The 19,032-nt window shown below is 41.3% G+C and overlaps 1 protein-coding gene across 1 annotated transcript in view; it reads left to right on the top strand.

Annotated features, from left to right (window-relative positions):
- Nucleotides 1–8,138: 8,138 nt before the first annotated feature.
- The window catches only part of LOC119414371 (potassium voltage-gated channel subfamily B member 2), a 34,187-nt gene continuing 23,293 nt past the window's right edge, over nt 8,139–19,032 (top strand). The window contains exon 1 of the mRNA XM_037681462.1: nt 8,139–8,871. Coding sequence (XP_037537390.1) covers nt 8,287–8,871 — 585 coding nt within the window. The 5' untranslated portion in view covers nt 8,139–8,286. The remainder of the gene's footprint in view (nt 8,872–19,032) is intronic.

The following is a 19,032-nucleotide window of genomic DNA, read 5'->3' as shown; positions in this document are numbered from 1 at the left end:
GTTTGTGCATTATAGAGATGCATCTGCAGGTCGCCCGTTATCCACCCAGCGCTTGTCACACTGGCTGTGTGAGGCTATTTCTGAAGCCTACAGAGCATCAGATTTAGAGTCTCCTGTCAACCTCAGAGCACACTCTATCAGGGGTATCGCATCTTCGACTGCTTTGCATAATGGTATGTCAATGTAGGACATTTTGCACTGTGGCCGCGTGGTCAACACCCTGCTCATTTATTCGCTTTTATTTAGGTGATGTAACTATGCATTCAGAATGCATAGTTACACAACATGCGTCTGTGCATGGCACACATAATTACGCAATGCGTAATTACGCACATGGGAGCTGAGTGATTAGACTTTTTTGGGCAAGCTTCTGCTTCATACGGTGTTTGAATGGACCCAATGAGGCGAGGACCACATCTGCTTCGCCCTTAACCCACTAAGCGAAAGCCTTAAAGGGCGAAGCCTATACGAAATAGAACGTTGGTTACGTACTGTAACCCCAGATTCTATGAGTATAGGCGTAGCCCTTTCAGCGTCGGGCCTCACTGGCTCCTAAATGGCTGAAGAAAAAGCTATTTTGGGAGCCGATTTCCTGCTCTTAACGTAATTTCTACGGACCGGGTGGGGCCCACACAGCAGGTGGGCGTGGACTAAATTTTTCAGTGCTAATGCTAAGCATAACGGGATAAACCCACTAAGCGAAAGCCTTAAAGGGCTACGCCTATACTCATAGAATCTGGGGTTACAGTACGTAACCAACGATCTTACAAGTGCTATGGTCACCCAACCAACAAATATATCATTTCATCATTTGAAAATTTTATGATTTGGTTGAATATAGTATTTTACAAGTCACGTGTAAAGCTCATAAAAAAATTACCCTCACATATGCACTTAAAATGTGTTTTAAAAAAAGAGAGTCATTATAACCTTAAGGGAATGGAAATGTTTGTGAAACCTTCATTTAGAATTAGTCTGAAGGAGCGCTGCATTGAAATTCAGGGAACAGGATTGTGGAATTGCCTCAATATCACCATAAAAATTTCTAAAACAATTTATATGTTTAAAAAGATGATTAAGTTAAAGTTGTTGGCAAGGTATGGTGCCAGGTGAAGGATGCCTAATGTTTTTTGTTTTCAATTTGGAAATTGTTCAAGCCTGAGTTGTTGTTTGTAGTTTTATATATTTTTTAAAATAAGAGGCAGATAATATAAGAATTTTCTTATTCTTTCTGCACCCTTTTCATTCAATGTTTTTTTTTTTTGGATTAATTTATTTTGTTTCTTTTTTCTTTTAAATGAATGAATGAATAAATAAACAAATAAATCTTTTTCGATTTTATATTTTAAACTACAAACTGGGTCCATTACAACAGCAGGGCTTTGTGGTAGTCCAGGTGCTGAACTTCAAGATCTGGACCCCATCCCCTCCATAAACTCTAACAACGGGTCTTCTGAGTTCCTAAGTTATGACAGACTTGTTAAAAGACTCTTCGCGGACCTGTTCCAAGTCTCTCTGAGATGCTGCTGCCATTAAACTCACATTTTCATAGAAACACTTGTTGAAACTTGTGATATGTTCATTACGTTTATGTTGCATTCTGTTTCATTACAAAACATCCCAAGTATTTCTGAATACGGGCTTTATTTTCACTTTTTTTTTTTTTTTAAATTTCTTCATTTTAAAGTACATTAGGTAATAGATTTGAATTGTTTGGCCGCAGTAGCCCGTGTGTTAAATGAAATGGGCGGGGCTTGTTCACTAAGTACCCTGTCAAACATTTTACAGCAGATCTCTTTATTTTATTGATTCGGTTCAGATGGGTTCTGTTTCCTACCGAACCCGCAGGAGGAAGAAGTGAGCTGTTAACGTGGATCAGTCATCCGAGCAGAAACAATCCAATTACAACCCCCCCCCCCCCCCCCCCCCCCCCCGCCACTCTCCTCCTCCTCTCCTTCAGTCCTCCTCAGACCAGGACCTCTCGGCTCCAGCCCGGTTCCTTCAGGTTCCTCTCTGTACCAGAATGTGGATCTGCAGCAGCAGCCGTCTTCTCGGCTCGAATGAGGACCCAGCGGCAGGGGGAGCGGATCGGAACTGGGACCACTGAGAGCCTGGGACCCGGTGACGGACAGAAAGTTCGGCTTTTCCCAGCAGGTGTCATCAGGTTCTGCTCAGGTGGGTCTCTGTCGGGTCTTTCATGGACTTCATGTCTTTAGTGACGGAAACGGTTCTGGTGCTGATTCGGGGGACAGAATCACAGATAAAATCCAGATTAAATCATCTGGGGGGATTTATTTGACTTTGTCAAATAAACTCAATGTAAATGAAACGCTGAATTTTCGGGATGTCCCGGCTCTGTTTCCAGGATTAGACTGGATTAGGAGCGGTTTGGTTTCTGACGTGTCCCAGGAGGGGATAGAGGTCTATAATTACCCGAAGTGGACCTGGAGCCCAAGCCACCTGGGGGATTTGGTGGAACACATGATTACACAATCAGATTACTGCTCCTGCTGCTCCTGCTGCAGGATTTAACTCATTAAAACTTCTTTTGAACAAATCTCAGGATATTTCAGGTGCCTCGTCCTGCAGAAAGTTCATGGGACCAACTGCAGACCATACCCCAATCTGGACTGTACCTGGTTTAAAAAGACCCAGGATAGATTATACTGGGTACACTACGGCCTAGGCTAATTTAGACCAGATTATACTGTACACCCTTGATGTCACAAGTTTTGAGTCAAAAACGCAAGAATTACTTAATTTTTGTAACATTTTATTGGGGGTGTTGGCTATTTTACACTCCTGCATACAGTTTGGCCTTGGACAGTTTATCCCCTGAGGTGTACTCTCTCTGGCCTTGGTTTAATCTGGGCAGGAGTTGATTTGGGAGTTCCACCCAGACTAAAACAAATCCACATACAGATTATTAAAAATCTGGTAAATCAGAGCAGGACACCACCTAACAGAAAATATTATGTGAAAACATCTGAGAGATAAAAAGATCATTGTCCACTTCCAAAATGGGGCTGTGTTTGCCCATGTCTGTTAGCAAAATATCTCGAGCTCTGTCGGATGACTAGAAGTGAAACTTTCAGATTACAATCAGTGGTTGCGTGCCTGCAAATGTTTCACTGTTGGAGCCATCCATATTCAAGATGGCGACCACAGCCAAGTAATCTTAAAAAACACAAAATGGCTAAAATGCAGCCATTTTTACAGATATAGACTCAAGATTTGCTGTGGTAGTAGCTGAGTCTGATCCCCATCTCCGAGCTCCAACAAACCAAACCTTTTTATATAATTTTGTCTGATGAATGAAAGTTAAGCTGAAGCTTCAGCTGGTCCGAGCGTTCTGGATCAAATGGCTGTTCTTCTGATTGGAGAACGTCTCTTCTGGCTGACGTGTGTAAAATGTACAACCCAGGAAAGATATTATAACTTTAAAAGTTAATATTTATTTTTTGTTAAGAATTGTCTACACTAACTCTTCAGCTTAAGTCAAGCTGAAATAATATTTAAGCATTTCGTCTTCCATCCTTCTTTGCCAGCGTGTTTACATGAGATCAGGTTGTAGCCGTTGTAGTCATTTACATTTTGATTACGTTGTGTGACATCTCGTGGGATTTTTGAAATGTTTTCAGAGCGTGTGTTGGGGATGACTTTCAGTTACTACCACTTCAATCTTTCTCTCAGTATCTGTAAAACTGACTGAACCGCTGGTTTTGTGTTTGCTAAGCTTGACTAGCTGTGGTGGCCATCTTGAATGAAGTTAATCAGTTATTGATTGACTGTACATCCAAAGATTGCTTTTAGAGATTTCAAGTGGCTTTTAAGATGTTTTGCTAACGCTACAGACAAACAAACAGCAAATCATTTCCTGGACATCTCTGGTGGCGGGCCGTAATTAGAAGCGATGAAGTGAAGCCAGACTGTAGGAGGAGAAATGTGAGAATCTCACATTTATTTATGGCATGCGTCACTTTCCTGACTCTCAGATGCTCCAGCAGCTGCAGGATGATGGAAGGTGTGACAGAACGTGGCAAGATTCAGAAATGTCTGTTTAGCCTTTGAATTAAATAATAAGAGCAATGATGAGACGTCACTACCTGGGGTCTGGGGGTCCTCCCCCAGAGAATTATGGATAAAGTAGATGCCATTTCCTGCATGCTGGTATATTTTACAAAGTTTTATTACAGCAGATTAACATGAACCAAAAGATGGAAACTTTGTTGTTATTGAAATCTCTGACTGAAAAGCTGCAGCTCTGCAGGTAAGGGACGTTTACTTCAGGACAAATTGAGGTCACCAATTGGTCAGTTGTTGACATGCCTACTGGACTGACTGACAGGTGGCATGACTCGTGCAAAAAAATATCATCTTTCCCTGGCCCGTTTAATACTGTTGTCATTAATTTCATATTTATTCAATATTTTGGTGAATCTAAGGTTTGAGAATTGTTTCCTATTCCTAATGATGGTTTCTTAATTTTTCAGGTGTGCTGAGTTAAAATTTAGGGGTGCTTGAGCATCCCCCCCCCCCCCCCCCAAAAAAAAGAGGCTAAAATCACCAAGCCAGTTCATATTTATAATTTACTTTTAAATGCTTTACGTGTGATTTATAAATGTATTAAGTGCAGGATCATTTCTTACCTTACTTATTAGTATATCACACCACGGTCAGCTGCACCTCCTCATCCTCCTCCCTGCTCCGGACAACAAGTGCTGCTCTAAGTTTTTGGCCACACTTAGAAAAAACTGTCTAATATTTATCTCTTCGTCACTGCATGGCTTAGAAAAGAGTTGCTCTCAATCCTCTTGCTCAGTTCAGAGAAACATCCTGGTCGCTCCGACATCGCTTCAAACACTGACTGCAGACAAACAGCTTTATGAGTTGAGATCATCGTCTCTGCAGTTCAGAGAACTCCTGCAGTGGTTCACACATCAGATTGTTCACAAAAGCGCAGGAACTTATGCGTAGTGCCAAACGTTTAATTATATTTTTGTATTTTGTAATCAAATTGCCCGTAACTTTGAACTTTTAGGGGCAGAGATTTTTTTCTAGAGTAGAAGCAGAAATGCAAAGTGACAGCTCTGATGTGATATTAGGAAGCTCGTTATGTTTAAAATTAGTTTTTATGTGATTATTTTCAGTTTCAATATTCAGTATAGGTTTTAATTGTTCAAGACAGTCAAATTTCTTCATAACTTTATTATTATTAAGCTGAGAGTTGCCGGATCCAAGCAGTTACCCTTCAAAATAAGAGAGTTCTTGGATCCTGTTTCGGAAGGATCCAGCACAAATTAAGTTCAAACACATAAACTTTTTGCATAAATCAGTGTCATATGTCTGCTGGCTTGCTGTGGGGACCCTGCAGAAAAAAAACAACTTCATCCAGTTTTTTATTTTAGGATTTGTCGTGTCCTTGATGACTGAAAATGTCCCGGATGACAAAATCCTTGTGTTGGATTGGATCAGTCGAGGAGTGGTGGCGCAGAGGTCAGAGAAGGTGGGCCTGTGATCAGAAGATCGCTGGTTTGACTCCCTGGACCGACAACATCAAAATGTGGGTGGTAAAGGTGAAGCACCCACACCTGCCTCAACCCTCATTTGCCACACTCTGAGCCCTTGAGCAAGACTCTTAACCCCCACCTTGTGCTCCCCTGGGTGTCCCAGATAGCAGCTCTCTGCTCCACACAGAGGGCTGTGGTAGCTCGGTGGTCTGTGGTTGAGTCAGGAAAAACATCCAGTGTAAAAACAATCACAAGTCTTGATGTGAGTTAGTTCACTGTGGAGACCCCTGAAGAAGGGAGCAGCTGAAAGAAGAAGAAGAAACTGGTGTTGGATCAGATCAGTACTAGTGATGGGGTTAGTACTTGAGTTTGTTTCTCTCCTGTCTGTTCAGTTCTTTGCTCTTTCCAGACATCAGTTATTGCAAGAACATTTAATCAGGTTTGTCCCATTGAGATCAAAAGATCTCTTTTACAAAAGAGACCTGGCCAAGACTGGCAGCATACAGAGAGAGGGGGAAAAAAAAACACTCAGTTACAACACATAGTCACAATAAACATACTCATAGACTTACAAAGTACAATAAAACAAATGACTCAAGTGAAACAATTGCACTTCTGCAACTTGAGTATAATTGGATCTAAGTTTAAGCTTTGATTGTAAACTGTTCCATGAGCTTGAGCAGAAAAGCTGAATGCTTTCTTCCCTCTTTCTGTTCTGACACAAGGAACACTAACATTTAAAAAGTCTTGAGATCGGAGGCTGTAGGTCGTGCTGTTTAAAGTTAACAAAGATGAAAGATAAGGTGCTGTCAACTTGAGAATAGCCTTGTAAATCAAAACATACCAATGGCCAAGCCGATGTACATGCAAAGACGGCCATTTTACCTTAGCATACAAGAGACAGTGATGAGTTAGGGCTCCATAATTTGTAATAAATCGCAAAGTGCCATGATACACGCTATACAGCATGTGAAGACATTGAGCACAGTCGTTTTTTATTTGTAATTATTTTTTCTATCCTTAACATGTGTTTTTGTCTTTCAGGTACACTGGACCTATACCTGGACCTACCATTCTGTGTTCGTTTGTCTCTCCTTCCTGTCCTCTCAAACCAGCCGGTCAAAGCAGATGGCCGCTTGTCCTGAGCCTGGTTCTGCTGGAGGTTTCTTCCTGCTTAAAGGGAGTTTTTCCTTTCTACTGTTGCCATTGTGCTTGCTCAGGATGGGAGACCGCAACGAAGTGAAGATTCAAGATGTATGCTGCTTCCTTAGATAGAGAACTTTACTAACTGGCTTTTCTACGTATGTGAATGTTCCTGTAAAGTGCCCTGAGACAATTTTGTTGTGATTTGGTGCTAAATAAATAAACTGAATTGAATTGAATTGAGGAATTCCATGACTAACTTTGGTGTATGATGAAGATTCATTATTTACATTTACAAACTGGAATCTATCAATTATGTATGATTTAAACCATTTTAGAGCTGTTTCTGTAATCCCAATATCACATTCGAGCCTTTGTAGTAAAATATTGTGATCAACCATATCTAATGCAGCACTGAGGTCTAACAGGACCAGTATAGACACAAGTCCATTGTCTGAGGCCATGAGAATATCATTAGTGACTTTTACTAGTGCTGTTTCTGTGCTATGATGAGCTCTAAACCCTGACTGAAACTCTTCAAACAGATTATTTCTTTTTAGACGTTCACACAACTGACCTGCAACTATTTTCTCTGGAATTTTTTAGATTAAAGTTAGATTAGATATAGGTCTATAATTGGCCAGAATTTCTGAATCAAGGTCAGATTTCTTAAGTAAAGGTTTAATTACAGCAACCTTAAAGCTCTGTGGTACATAACCATTCATTAAAGACAAATTAAGTAGATCCAAGATGTGGACATTAATCAGGGGAAATACCTCTTTAAACAGTCTGGTTGGGATGGGATTTAACATTTAGACATGTGGATGGTTTGGATGAAGCTATTATTTTTGACAATTCAGAGAGCTAACTGAGAGATAATTGAATTTTAAACCACCAGATTTCTTCTCAGCCACTTGTCTTAAAGGTATTCAAAAATATTCTAGTGATTTGAGAAAAAAATCACACAGCGAGACTAAAAGTCATCTTACAGAAGTAGCTAACAAACTACTAGCATGATATAGTTAGCATGTTTTACTCATTGTAGCGGTCATTCACGTATTTGCAAAATAAATTACTTCTGTTTTTTTACTTTTGTGCTATGCCTGAAAGAGCCCCTGCAGAGGGATCACGTATGGTCCCAGAGCTACAGCTTGCAGACCCCTGGGTTATCAGCAGTACAAGGCTCCATTTTGTATGGTATTATTGCACAAATATCTACCTTGTACCTGAAAGGGACACACAATCCATTCGTAAATTTGAGAAAATCTGATTATCTGCGTGGCGTAAGGATGATTCTAGTTTCAAACGTCGTTTAACAAATCTTCACCGCCAGAGGAATTTAACTGGTTTTATTTCCAAGATCATACATAAAAACACCCAAAAGAAATCCTAAGTAAAGTCTGATTGTTTATATTGTTCAGCTTAAAGAAATTAAATGACTGGATTTTGTTTTAATGTTTGTTTTCCAGTTATGGAACTCACCAGGTCTTACCAGCCTGAGGAGAACTAGTTGACCTCAGTACATCTTCAGATCAGCTGTAACTGACCTGAAACAGGCCCAGAGACCCCACAGACTACTACTACCACTGTTAAGACAGCCTCGGAGTACGGCAGCAGGGCAGGCAGTGTCAACATGACTGACAGGGGGAACTTCAGCACTCCCAAAGTCCAGCCTCGGCCCACTGCCCCACCCGTGCTCCCTCCAGAGCCCATCAGCATCATTCGTACCAAAGCCCGCTCCCGGCGGGTCCGGCTCAACGTGGGGGGTCTCACTCATGAAGTGCTGTGGAGGACACTTGACCGGCTGCCCCGGACCCGTCTGGGCCGGCTCAGAGACTGTAACACCCACGAGTCTCTGCTGGAGATCTGCGACGACTACAGTCTGACTGAAAACGAGTATTTCTTTGATCGGCATCCGGTGGCCTTCTCCTCCATCCTCAACTTCTACAGGACGGGGAAGCTGCACATGATGGAAGAGATGTGTGCCCTGTCCTTTGGGCAGGAGCTGGACTACTGGGGCATCGATGAGATCTACCTGGAGTCCTGTTGTCAGGCCCGGTATCACCAGAAGAAGGAGCAGATGAATGAAGAACTGAGGAGGGAGGCAGAGACGTTAAGAGACAAGGATGGAGAAGAAGAGGACCAGGGCTGCTGTCCTGACAAAAGACAGAAGCTCTGGGACCTTTTAGAGAAACCCAGCTCCTCTGTAGCTGCCAAGGTAAACAACACACACACCCACACACAAACACACACACCAAACTATTTGATTGGATGATGATCCAGAGATCTGTGATGTGATCATAGAACATTTAGCCATCTATCCATAAACTGAGCATCTCTCAGAGCCAAACTAAAGAAATGTCATTTGTTGATCTGGTTGGCAGGCCTCAGACTGACAAAGTCCTCTGGATAGGGGACGAAATGTTTCTCACTTAAAGAAACTGTCCAGATGACATGATTTAACCTTTTGTGTTGTTCTCTACCTGGATGATTGAGCTAACAACCTTTGCCATTTCCTGTACCGCTGAATGATTTTAGCTGAAAGCTGCTGAAGGAGCTAAAAGCAACCAAAAAGGTTTCATTGCTAAACTGTTCATTTGAGTTGAAATGGAACAGCAGACATTTGCTAAAAGCAGGAAAATAAAAGTAGAAAGCAGAAGAGCAACAGCTGAAATGTGTAGAAAAATCTGAATAGAAGAGAAATGTAGAATTAGAATGAGCTGAAATGGGCAGAGATTACAAATAATCTTAAGTTATTTTAAAAAAATGCTGAAATGAGCAGGAAAAAAATGCTGAAATTTGCTTTAAAAAAGGTAGCCGAAAAAGCATTTCAAAGCTGATATTAGAAGAAAGAGCCTAAAAAGAGCAGAGTATAAAAAATAGACATTTTTGAGAGAAGTACAAAAGACAGAAAATAGGAAAAAAGAAAGGAAAAAAATTAAAAATAAAATTAGCAGAAAGAAGTTGAAAGTAGCTGAAGGAAGCTGGATTAGCACAAACAAGCCAAGAAAAGCTGAACCAGTTTAAAGCTGAAATGAGCAGGATTTAAAGGACGTAAAGAGAGCTCCATTCATTTTCAACAGGAAAAACATGGCTGACAAAGCTAAATATTTCAAACAGTAAAAATTGCACAAAGACCAAAAGTCACAGCAGGAATGTCCTGAATGAGCCAAATGTTTTGAGACATGAATTGTCTCTGACTGTTCTTGTGTCAGCCAGAACATGGATGGTGTTTGCAGAGTCTTGGTGAGGTCTTGTGAAGAACGAAATGGGCTCCCCATTGAAAGTGATAGAACAACGGTTTGGAGCATGCACAAACTTCTGCAGGAAGTTGAGTATCCATAACATGGGGTCCTCATACAAAAGGGGTGTGTCTTGTTCATCAGTAATTTGAAACAGGGCTGGCCACTCTAGTCTCATATTTAGGCCATGATTGGGATCAAACAGCCCAGCACAATTTAATTTACAGTAGTTAGTTTATTTTACAGCGCTAGATTCAGATCCAGTTGTAGCCAGTTCAGTCCGAGTTAGAACACAATACAGTCAAGATGTGTTTTAAAGACGTGAGCTTCAAACCTTCACGTTATCTTAGAGCAGCATGTTGGTGACTGTGGAAAGGAACCTTTGTAACACCAACAGAACCTGATGGGCCTCGACCAGCTGGGCTGGAGATAGGACTTGAAACCTGTTGCTGAATCGTGACGCTTTTTGAGAGAGTTTTGCCAGGACGGGGCTAAAGGAGTGGTGTGGATGGAGGAGGTTGTCTAGGCGACACAGATTTCATTCCACCTCATGTGGTACATGAGGTGGAATGAAATAGTGTACACAAGGTCCCAGTTCAGTGTGTGGGGCTGAAAAATGCGATAAAATCAAGTAAAACAGCCTGAATACTCAGAGCAGAGACAATAGGGCAGCTCAGTGCATCATGGGATACCACTGAGCAGCCTGTAGTTTGATTCTGTCTGTTAGCAAAATATCTTATGACCAACTGAGCAAATTGGATTAACAATCTAAAAAATACTTGTAAAAGTTTCAGTTTTAGATTGCTGCCACAACCGACCAAAAGTGGCTAAAACTCAGATTTATAGGCGTTGAGCTAAGATTTGATGTGGTAGTAGCTGAGAGTCATTCACAACACATACGTTAAGGAATGCATGTCACCCGCCGCCATTCATCTCAGACTTTAAGATTACATGGATTATACCACCTCATAGGAGATTGATATTTGTGGTTTGGCGAGGTTATTTAGCTGTGGCAGCCATATTGAATTGGGTTGACTCCAAATGGTAGCTGGCTGTAGATGTCCATGTGCATGGATTTTATTCTTGTTCAGGACTAATGTCTGTGGTACAGATGGTTCTTGGCTCTAAAAATACAGCAGCTCTGGCCTTTAGAGGACCGTGTGATCCTGCTGGAACTGTGGTGTCAGCAGGAGTAAAGCTGCTTACACCACCTGACTCGCTGATTCACCACTTTTAACCAATCAGTGGACTGCTTCCTGCTGAGAGGTGTGGCCAAGACAAGCAGCTAATTAGGAAAGAAGTCCACTTGGAAAATATGATGCATCAGAAGAAAGCACACACATACACTCGTTTGTTAGCAAAATAACTCATGAACCACTTGAGCGCTTTTCTTTCGCTCTGGAGTAGTTTTCTTTGGCAAGATACTCACATTTCCACTGCCCCCATATCCATGAGATAAAAGGATGTTTATGGAGTTTAAAGTAGAAGCGCTGTGCGAGTGTGTGAGTGTGTGAAGGAGAAACACTGAAGTATTTTGCAGAACCTGGAGTTAAAATGCTATAAAATGATGACTTCCAGAAAGAAATCACTGAATGTACATTTATAACTGATGAACTGTTGGAGTCAGCTGGGTGTCTGGCTAAGTGTCATTAGCCAATGATGAACTGACTTTAACTCAGTCAGTTCAACACATTATGAGCTACAGTTTGCTGTGGTAGTAGCTGAGTGGACCATAACACATGCTCTGAGCAACAGAGATATTGCAGAAAGTTATTTTCAAAGTTTGACCAAAGCAGCTAAACATCACCTTGCATCAGAAGACAGACCGAGTCTGAAGCTCTGGAATGAACAGTGGCGGGTGATATGCATTCCTTCAAGGATTATTAGGCCTCTTATTTTTGTTTTTGAAATATTTTCTTTATTCATTTGGCAGTTAATTTAAGAGAAACCAAAGACCCACCTTCACCTGATCTTGGAGTCTGAGGCCAGCAGGGCCTGGTTTACTGAAAGGCCCACGTTATTCTGGAACCAGAGTCTGTGCACTATTGATGAGGGGCATTTTCATTAGTTACACATGGAGGGAGTGGGGGACTTAAACCGTTTTGTTGTTGTGTGCACGTAATCATGAGGAACATGAGAAAATACAATAGTTCCTCGTTTATCATTTATCCGTACCCAAAAGCCCCGCAACAAGAGGGGCGGCTGTGGCTGAGTGGTTAGAGCAGTCGTCCTCCAATGCAAGAGTTGGGGGTTCGAATCCACCAGCAGTCACATGCCAAAGTGTCCATGGGCAAGACACTGAACCCCTCATCGCCTCTGATTTGTGTCCCATCGGTGTATGAATGTGATAAAGCTCTGATTAGTCCCTTTAGAATGATTTGTTCAATTAGCTTTGTAGAGATCTAGTAGAAAGGTAGAAGGTGCTATACAAGTACAGTCCATTTGCCATTTTACAAGAGAAAAACCACACAGAATACACACACGTAATTTGTGAAAACTATATTTATAATATATAACTTTTTGAACATATATAAGCTGCACTTGTCTGTAAGCCATGGATGTCCTCGTTGTAGCATGAAATATTTACATAGAAAGACTTTTCAAACTTTTAATTAAATACGTACCAGTAATTGTTTTTTTTCCTGAACAGTGCCTGTTACACACGGCTGGTTAGAAAAATACAGTAGCTTACTAGGAAAAGTCACTGACCACTATCTTCATCTTCCTCCTGTGCACTAAAAACCACTAGTCTTCTTCAGTGTCAAAGTTGAAGAGACTCCGAAAAACTTTGTCACACATCCTCAGTCTCTTGTTGTAGAAAACATACAGTAGCCTTTCAGGAAGTCATTGATCACCGTCTTCATATTTCTCCTGCTGCAAGCTTGTGCTCCATGGAACAAAAGTTGCTCTGCACATGGTGGGTGGTTTTACCATTATTTATATAGGTAGTCGCACTGAGTCACGAGGACCCACCCCCAATTGTGACGTGTATTGGGCAGTTACGTGAGCTCCAGGGTGTGACGAGGCTAAATGTTTTTAGAGGCAGGAAGATTGTTAGCCTGTTAAAAAATAAAAATAAAAATAAAAAAAAAATCCATAAATTAGCTGCAGCAATGTAAAAGCTGCGAGATTCAAAGCCTGTGAAAAAAGTAACTGTTTATAGTCTGGAAAGTATGGTACTAGAAAACAATCTATGGGGGCCAAGGCCACCTTTGGCCATCCCTTGGTTCCTTCATTGTGCTTGGTGCATAAAATGTCTCCTTTTGCTCTCCACGGTCTGTCACTCTGCACTGATTCAAACAAGTAAAAAGATAACCTCTATTCTTCTCCACAGTGCAACTCCTACCCACTTGGATATCTTGCACAAAAATATTAAGGTTTACCTACCACTTTGAACCACTTTGGCTGTGGCTGCCTTAGACAAGTCAACGGGGGAGAGGGTGGGCTCCATAAACCATCAAACTGTAACAAACCACCTAATGGTTGGACCAAAATCACTACACAAAAAGTCAAAGTTAAATTATATTTATTTTCAATGTGAAGTATAGCAGATTGGACTGGTTCTGGTACTGGTTCAGGAACGAGTCTATGAGACAGAGATCGGTTAGTGGTCGTGCAAGAGATAACGGAGCGCAAAAGTCAGAATGAGGAAGACCACTAACCGGCTCAGATGAGCTTGGGGGTCCTGGAGACTTATGAGGTCCAAACTGATCCGGATTGCTGCAGGAGAGGCTGAGTCTGGTGAGAGGCTGCAGCCGGTCGCAGTAACAGGTGGGTGGCAAGTCCGTTGAGCGAAGAGACGTGGTCACACAAGCCAGAGTCCAAAACTGGAGAGCAGAAGACAGGAGGTACCGGAGGAGAAGACGAAGAGGCGTTGTCGTGCAGGCGAAGGTCAGAACCGAAAGCAGAAGACGTAATAATCCAAAGGGTCGAGCGAGAGACGACGTCCAGGTGAGTCGTGGGTCCAGGAGCCGGGAGGTCAAGCCAAGAGGGGAGGACAGGAACCAGGAGCAGGACAGGAACGAGGAGGCAGGTAAACTATGACAAGGGAACATGAAAGGCTATGGGGGAACAAGGCAGGATCAAGAACACGAGGTATTTACTTGTAGAGCACTGTTTTCAACTGCCGGGCACTGAAGAGGAGAAAGAGTGCAGCTTTTAAAGGGTGAGAGAGACAGGTGCAGCCAGTTGAGTTCAATCAGATGCTGCTGGCTGCAGTGAAGACAAAACTAAACAATCGTGACATCACCCTCAACCAGCATGCAAAGAAGACAAACTAAAACTCACGTACATCAACAAACATTACCAGAGCAGACAGAATAAATGAAATTCACAGAAAAGATCTATAGCAAACTTTAAAGAGTGATCAGGGTGACAGAAAACATAATCTATGGGATGTGATTCGTGACACAAACTGGTTGACCCACTATGTTAAGGTTTTGTTTATAAGACTGAGTTTGTTGTGGCTCCTCAGACTGATGAAGTCTTTTGAATAAAATGAAACATTTAAGAAACTGTCCAAAGGACCTGACTTAACTTTGTTGGATGAAAAGTTCAGAGTTTCAGGCTTTTTCAATCGTTGAGCTTGTTATTGTGAGCTGTAGAACTCACATGAAAATCCCACTCCCTGCCCTCCCTCCCGACGTTCCTTTTAAAGTGTTTTTGTTGTCCTGGTCCACACGTGTTGGTCACATGCAAACTGTTGTGAAACAGGATCAGATTAAATAGTCATTTGTGAAGTGATGTTCCATCTAATAGTTATCAATAGTTATCAATAGTTATCAATAGTTATCAATAGCCGTGACATCAGACGCATGTCACAGCACGGATAAGAACAAGTCTTTGTCCTGGCAAGCCAAACAAGTGCCCGATTTATTATGTTTTACATTATTGTTCAGACTTATAAAACAGTAGGTTTTTTAACGACATACTGGTGTAAAAAGAAGTTATATGAGCTAACATTAAACCTCTACTCTTAAATATGACATGTTTTTTTAAACCGAACATCTTCTGTGTTCCTACATGAAGCTCTGCATGCAGGCTGTGTGCTGGTGTATGGACTTTAAAACAGGCCGTGGTTGGTTGGCCTGGATGAAGAATTTTGCCCATTTCTCCATAGTCTTTGCTCTGATGTCACAACTGATGATAGACCATCACTTCAAAATAATTTCAATTTCAATTCAGTTTAATTTCATAGCGCCGAATCACAACAAAGTTGTCTCAGAGCACTTTACAGGAACATTCACATACATAAAAGCCAATTAGTAAAGTTCTCTATCTAAGGAATCCAGCAGACAAGTTGAATCTTGGCTTCGTTGCAGTCTCCCATCCTGAGCAAGCAAAGAGGCAACAGTGGAAAGGAAAAACTCCCTTTTAAAAGGAAGAAACCTCCTGCAGAACCAGGCTCAGGACAAGCAGCCATCTGCTTTGACCATCTGGTTGAGAGGACAGGAAGGAGAGACAGACGAACACAGAATGGTAGGTCCAGGTATAGGTCCAGGTGTATCTGAAAGACAAAAAAACACATGTTAAGGATAGAAAAAATAATTACAAATACAAAACAGGTTGAGCAGAGTAAGCAAAGACAGTAGTAGAGTGAAAATTGTGGTCAGTTTGTCCTCCAGCAGTCTAAGCCTATAGCAGCATAACTAAGGGGCAGCTCAGGAAACCCAAGCCGACCCTAAATATAGGATTTAGCAAAAAGGAAAGTCTTAAGCCTAGTTTTAAAACTGGATAATGTGTCAGCCTCACGGACAGAGATTGGAAGTTGGTTCCACAAGAGAGGAGTCTGAAAACTAAAAGATCTGCCTCCCATTCTGTTTTTGTAAATTCAAGGAACCACAAGTAAACATGCAGTTTGAGAGCGAAGTGGTCTGTTAGGAAAATATGGAACAATAAGATCTGTAATATAAGATGGAGCCAGGTTGTTGAGAGCTTTGTAGGTTAGAAGTAAGATTTTGAATTCTATTCTGAATTTGACAGGGAGCCAATGGAGAGAAACTAAAACTGGAGAAATATCCTGATGCATGCTCAATAATCCAGGTAGAAAAATCTAAAAAAGTTAAACCTGGTCCTCTGGACATTAAAAAAAAAACAAAGTAAAACAATAAAAAAAAATGTAGAAACGTTTCGTCTTTCATCCGAAAGACTTCCTCAGTCTGAGGAGCTGTATTCAGCTCACTCTTATAAACAGCACCTTCTCAGAGTGGATCAACCAGTTTTGCTGCTGACAACCAAAACCAGCTGATCACAAGAAGGACCATTGGCCTAACAATAATTAGCACACTGATGGATGTTTACTATTCACAGAGGGCTGAGTGATACTAGCAATAACAGCATTGAAAGAGGGGGACAATTGAACACGTAGGCCTCCACCCCTGTTTAACGATGGACAATTTCTTTTCACAAAGATGGCCTCCTTTACTCCTCTCTCAAACCATTGTTCCTCTCTATCCAGGATGGGTACATCTTCTAAAACTGGAGAAACATGATCTCTCCTACTAACTCCGGTTAAGACATCAGCATTTTGGATCAACTGAAGACGTTTTAAGGAAGTATTTGGACACCCTGATAATAAACCATTGCAATAGTCCAGTTTAGACGTGACAAATGCATGGACCAGTTTTTCTGCATCATTTTTAGATAAGATGTTTCTAATTTTAGTGATATTACGCAGGTGGAAGAAGGCAGTTCTAGTAACGTTTTTAATGTGGGGGATAAAAGACATGTCCTGATCAAAAATAACACCAAGATTTTTAACATTAGAGCTGGAGGACAGATTAATGCCATCTAAGGAGGGAGAAAGACTGAAAAATTAATTCCTAAGGTGATCAGGTCCAAAAACCAAAACCTCAGTTTTGTCTGTGTTCAACAGGAGAAAATTAAGAGTCATCCAGGTTTTTATGTCTTTAAGACATGCTTGTATGATTACAAATTATTGTAAGCTGATTGGATTCATTGGGTTTAATGGACAAATATAATTGTGTGTCATCAGCATAACAATGAAAATTTATCCCATGTTGTTTAATAACTTTACCTAATGGAAGCATATATAAAGTAAAGAGTATTGGCCCAAGCACTGAGCCCTGAGGAACTCCATGACTAACTTTGGTGTATGAAGAAGATTTATAATTTACATTTACAAACAAACAAAACAAACTGAGAAACAGACTCTTATGTGCAACTTCAGCCAAAATTTTTATTATTTTTGGCACCATTTCACTATTTTGTTATACCTTTTTAAAATCAGTTAAATTTTCGAAAAATCTGTTTTTGTGGCTGTTTGACTTTTATTTTCATCAGTGATTATTTTCCCTTGAGTGAGAGAGTGAATGGTTGTTTGTCTCGTTTGTCTCTATGTGTCCCTGTGATGAACTTGCGACCTGTCCAGAGTGTACCCCACCCCTCGCACAGTGATTGCTGGATATGGGCACCTAACCATGACCTAAAATGGAAGAAGCGCGTAAAGATAATGGATGGATGGATGGATGATTAATGGATGGATTATTTTCCCAGGAACAGCGCTCCAAATTTTATTGTACAAGTTATGTGCATAGACAGCTGACCTCATGTTGCTACGCCCACTTTGCTCCTTCCTGTTTTCACTCTTTGGAGGAGCATTATTGAAGTTCTTGTGTAATTATAAAACTAAATAATATAGAAAATGAAGCAACTTTCAGAACAATCAGCAGTCAGACTGCATTAATCTTTCATTTAAACTTTATTTCTACAGGTTAGTCTCATTGAGCCTCGAGGACTCATTTACCAGAGAGACCTGATTACACAGATGAGGATGATCAGCTGCTTTTAAGATCCATCAGTTACTAGGAAGATTACTGATGAAGAAGACCACCAAAGAAATTTCATTTGCACCTCTGTCTTGTGTGCTCATGTACAAATGTTGCTATAAAATGTGAAGGTTTGGACGGGCCATCTTCAGTACTGGGGCCGGTTCTGTAAGCAGACTCCACTCATCGGATTAGAGCTCTGGGACAGAAATCAGAAATTTGTAAGTTTAGAAAAGCTACAAACCTTTTTTACAACAGAGCTGCCTTTAACCATAAAAACAAGAGCTTGAAATATAATTTGTTGTTGCAGTTTTTTATGCAGTAGGAGGACAGCAGAAACATTCATCTGTATCGTGGACCGTGAGCTTCTTCTTCTTTTTAGCCGTCGTCGTCTCTTTCTTTTTTCTTCTTTCAGCTTTTCCCTCGTCGGGGGGGTCTCCACAGCGTGTCATCCTCTGTCCTCTGCGTCCTCTGTCCTCACTCCAACTACCTCCATGTCCTCTCTAACTGCATCCATTTAGCCCCTCTGTCTTTTTCCTCGCAGCTGCATTTCTAAAGTCCTCCTGCGTGTACTGTGATAATAATCTGTGTTATTCTGATTTAAGCTGCAAATATTTTCAACTAAAAAATACATGACACCTACAGCCTCCATCCTCCTCCGTCAACCTCCATCCTCCTCCGTCAGCCTCCGTAGCTTCTTGAGCATAGGGAATGCTAGAATTTGTGCACTACTAGTTTTTATTTTTTTTTGATTAGCATCAGGTAAACGAGGATGAGAAGTTCAGGAGGACCCCAGAAAAGCGGGATGCATTTTTTCTCAGACAGTTCTACTTTACTCTGAACGCCAAACTTACAACTAAAATCATTTTGAGGTGTGACATTTTATTATTAAAATTCAGACGCTGGTTTCATGATTGTTTTTCCACCTCCAGCTGTGTCAGCAGCTCATATTCCAAACTATTCATAAATCTAATTCGATACTTAAAATAAATCGTGAGATATTAATGAAGATAAATACCCCTTGATAAAATGTTGCAGTTCATTCCCTGTGCATTGTGTTCCTGCACTCCTGTTAAAACAGCCAAAACAAGCTGTACCTCCAGCAGCTGCTGTGGGAGCAGAGGAGGACCTCAGCTGGAGCACCATCTCATCTGGGGGTTCTCCCAACGCAGCTGCGTGCTCTGACCTCACACTGCACTGAACATCAACATCGTCTGTTTCTGCTTTCAGCTTGAAATACTGCGCGTCATTTTGCACCAGGGGGTCCACATCATCACATGCAGCAGCACACTGAGCGGCCAGAGCCTGAACGCTATTTAAAGCAGCATCCATCCATCCATAGATCCATCC

Source organism: Nematolebias whitei, chromosome 9, assembly GCF_014905685.2.
Source record: "Nematolebias whitei isolate Nwh7 chromosome 9, NemWhi1, whole genome shotgun sequence".
Lineage (NCBI taxonomy): Eukaryota > Metazoa > Chordata > Actinopteri > Cyprinodontiformes > Rivulidae > Nematolebias > Nematolebias whitei.
This window is presented reverse-complemented; position numbering and strand designations above follow the sequence as displayed.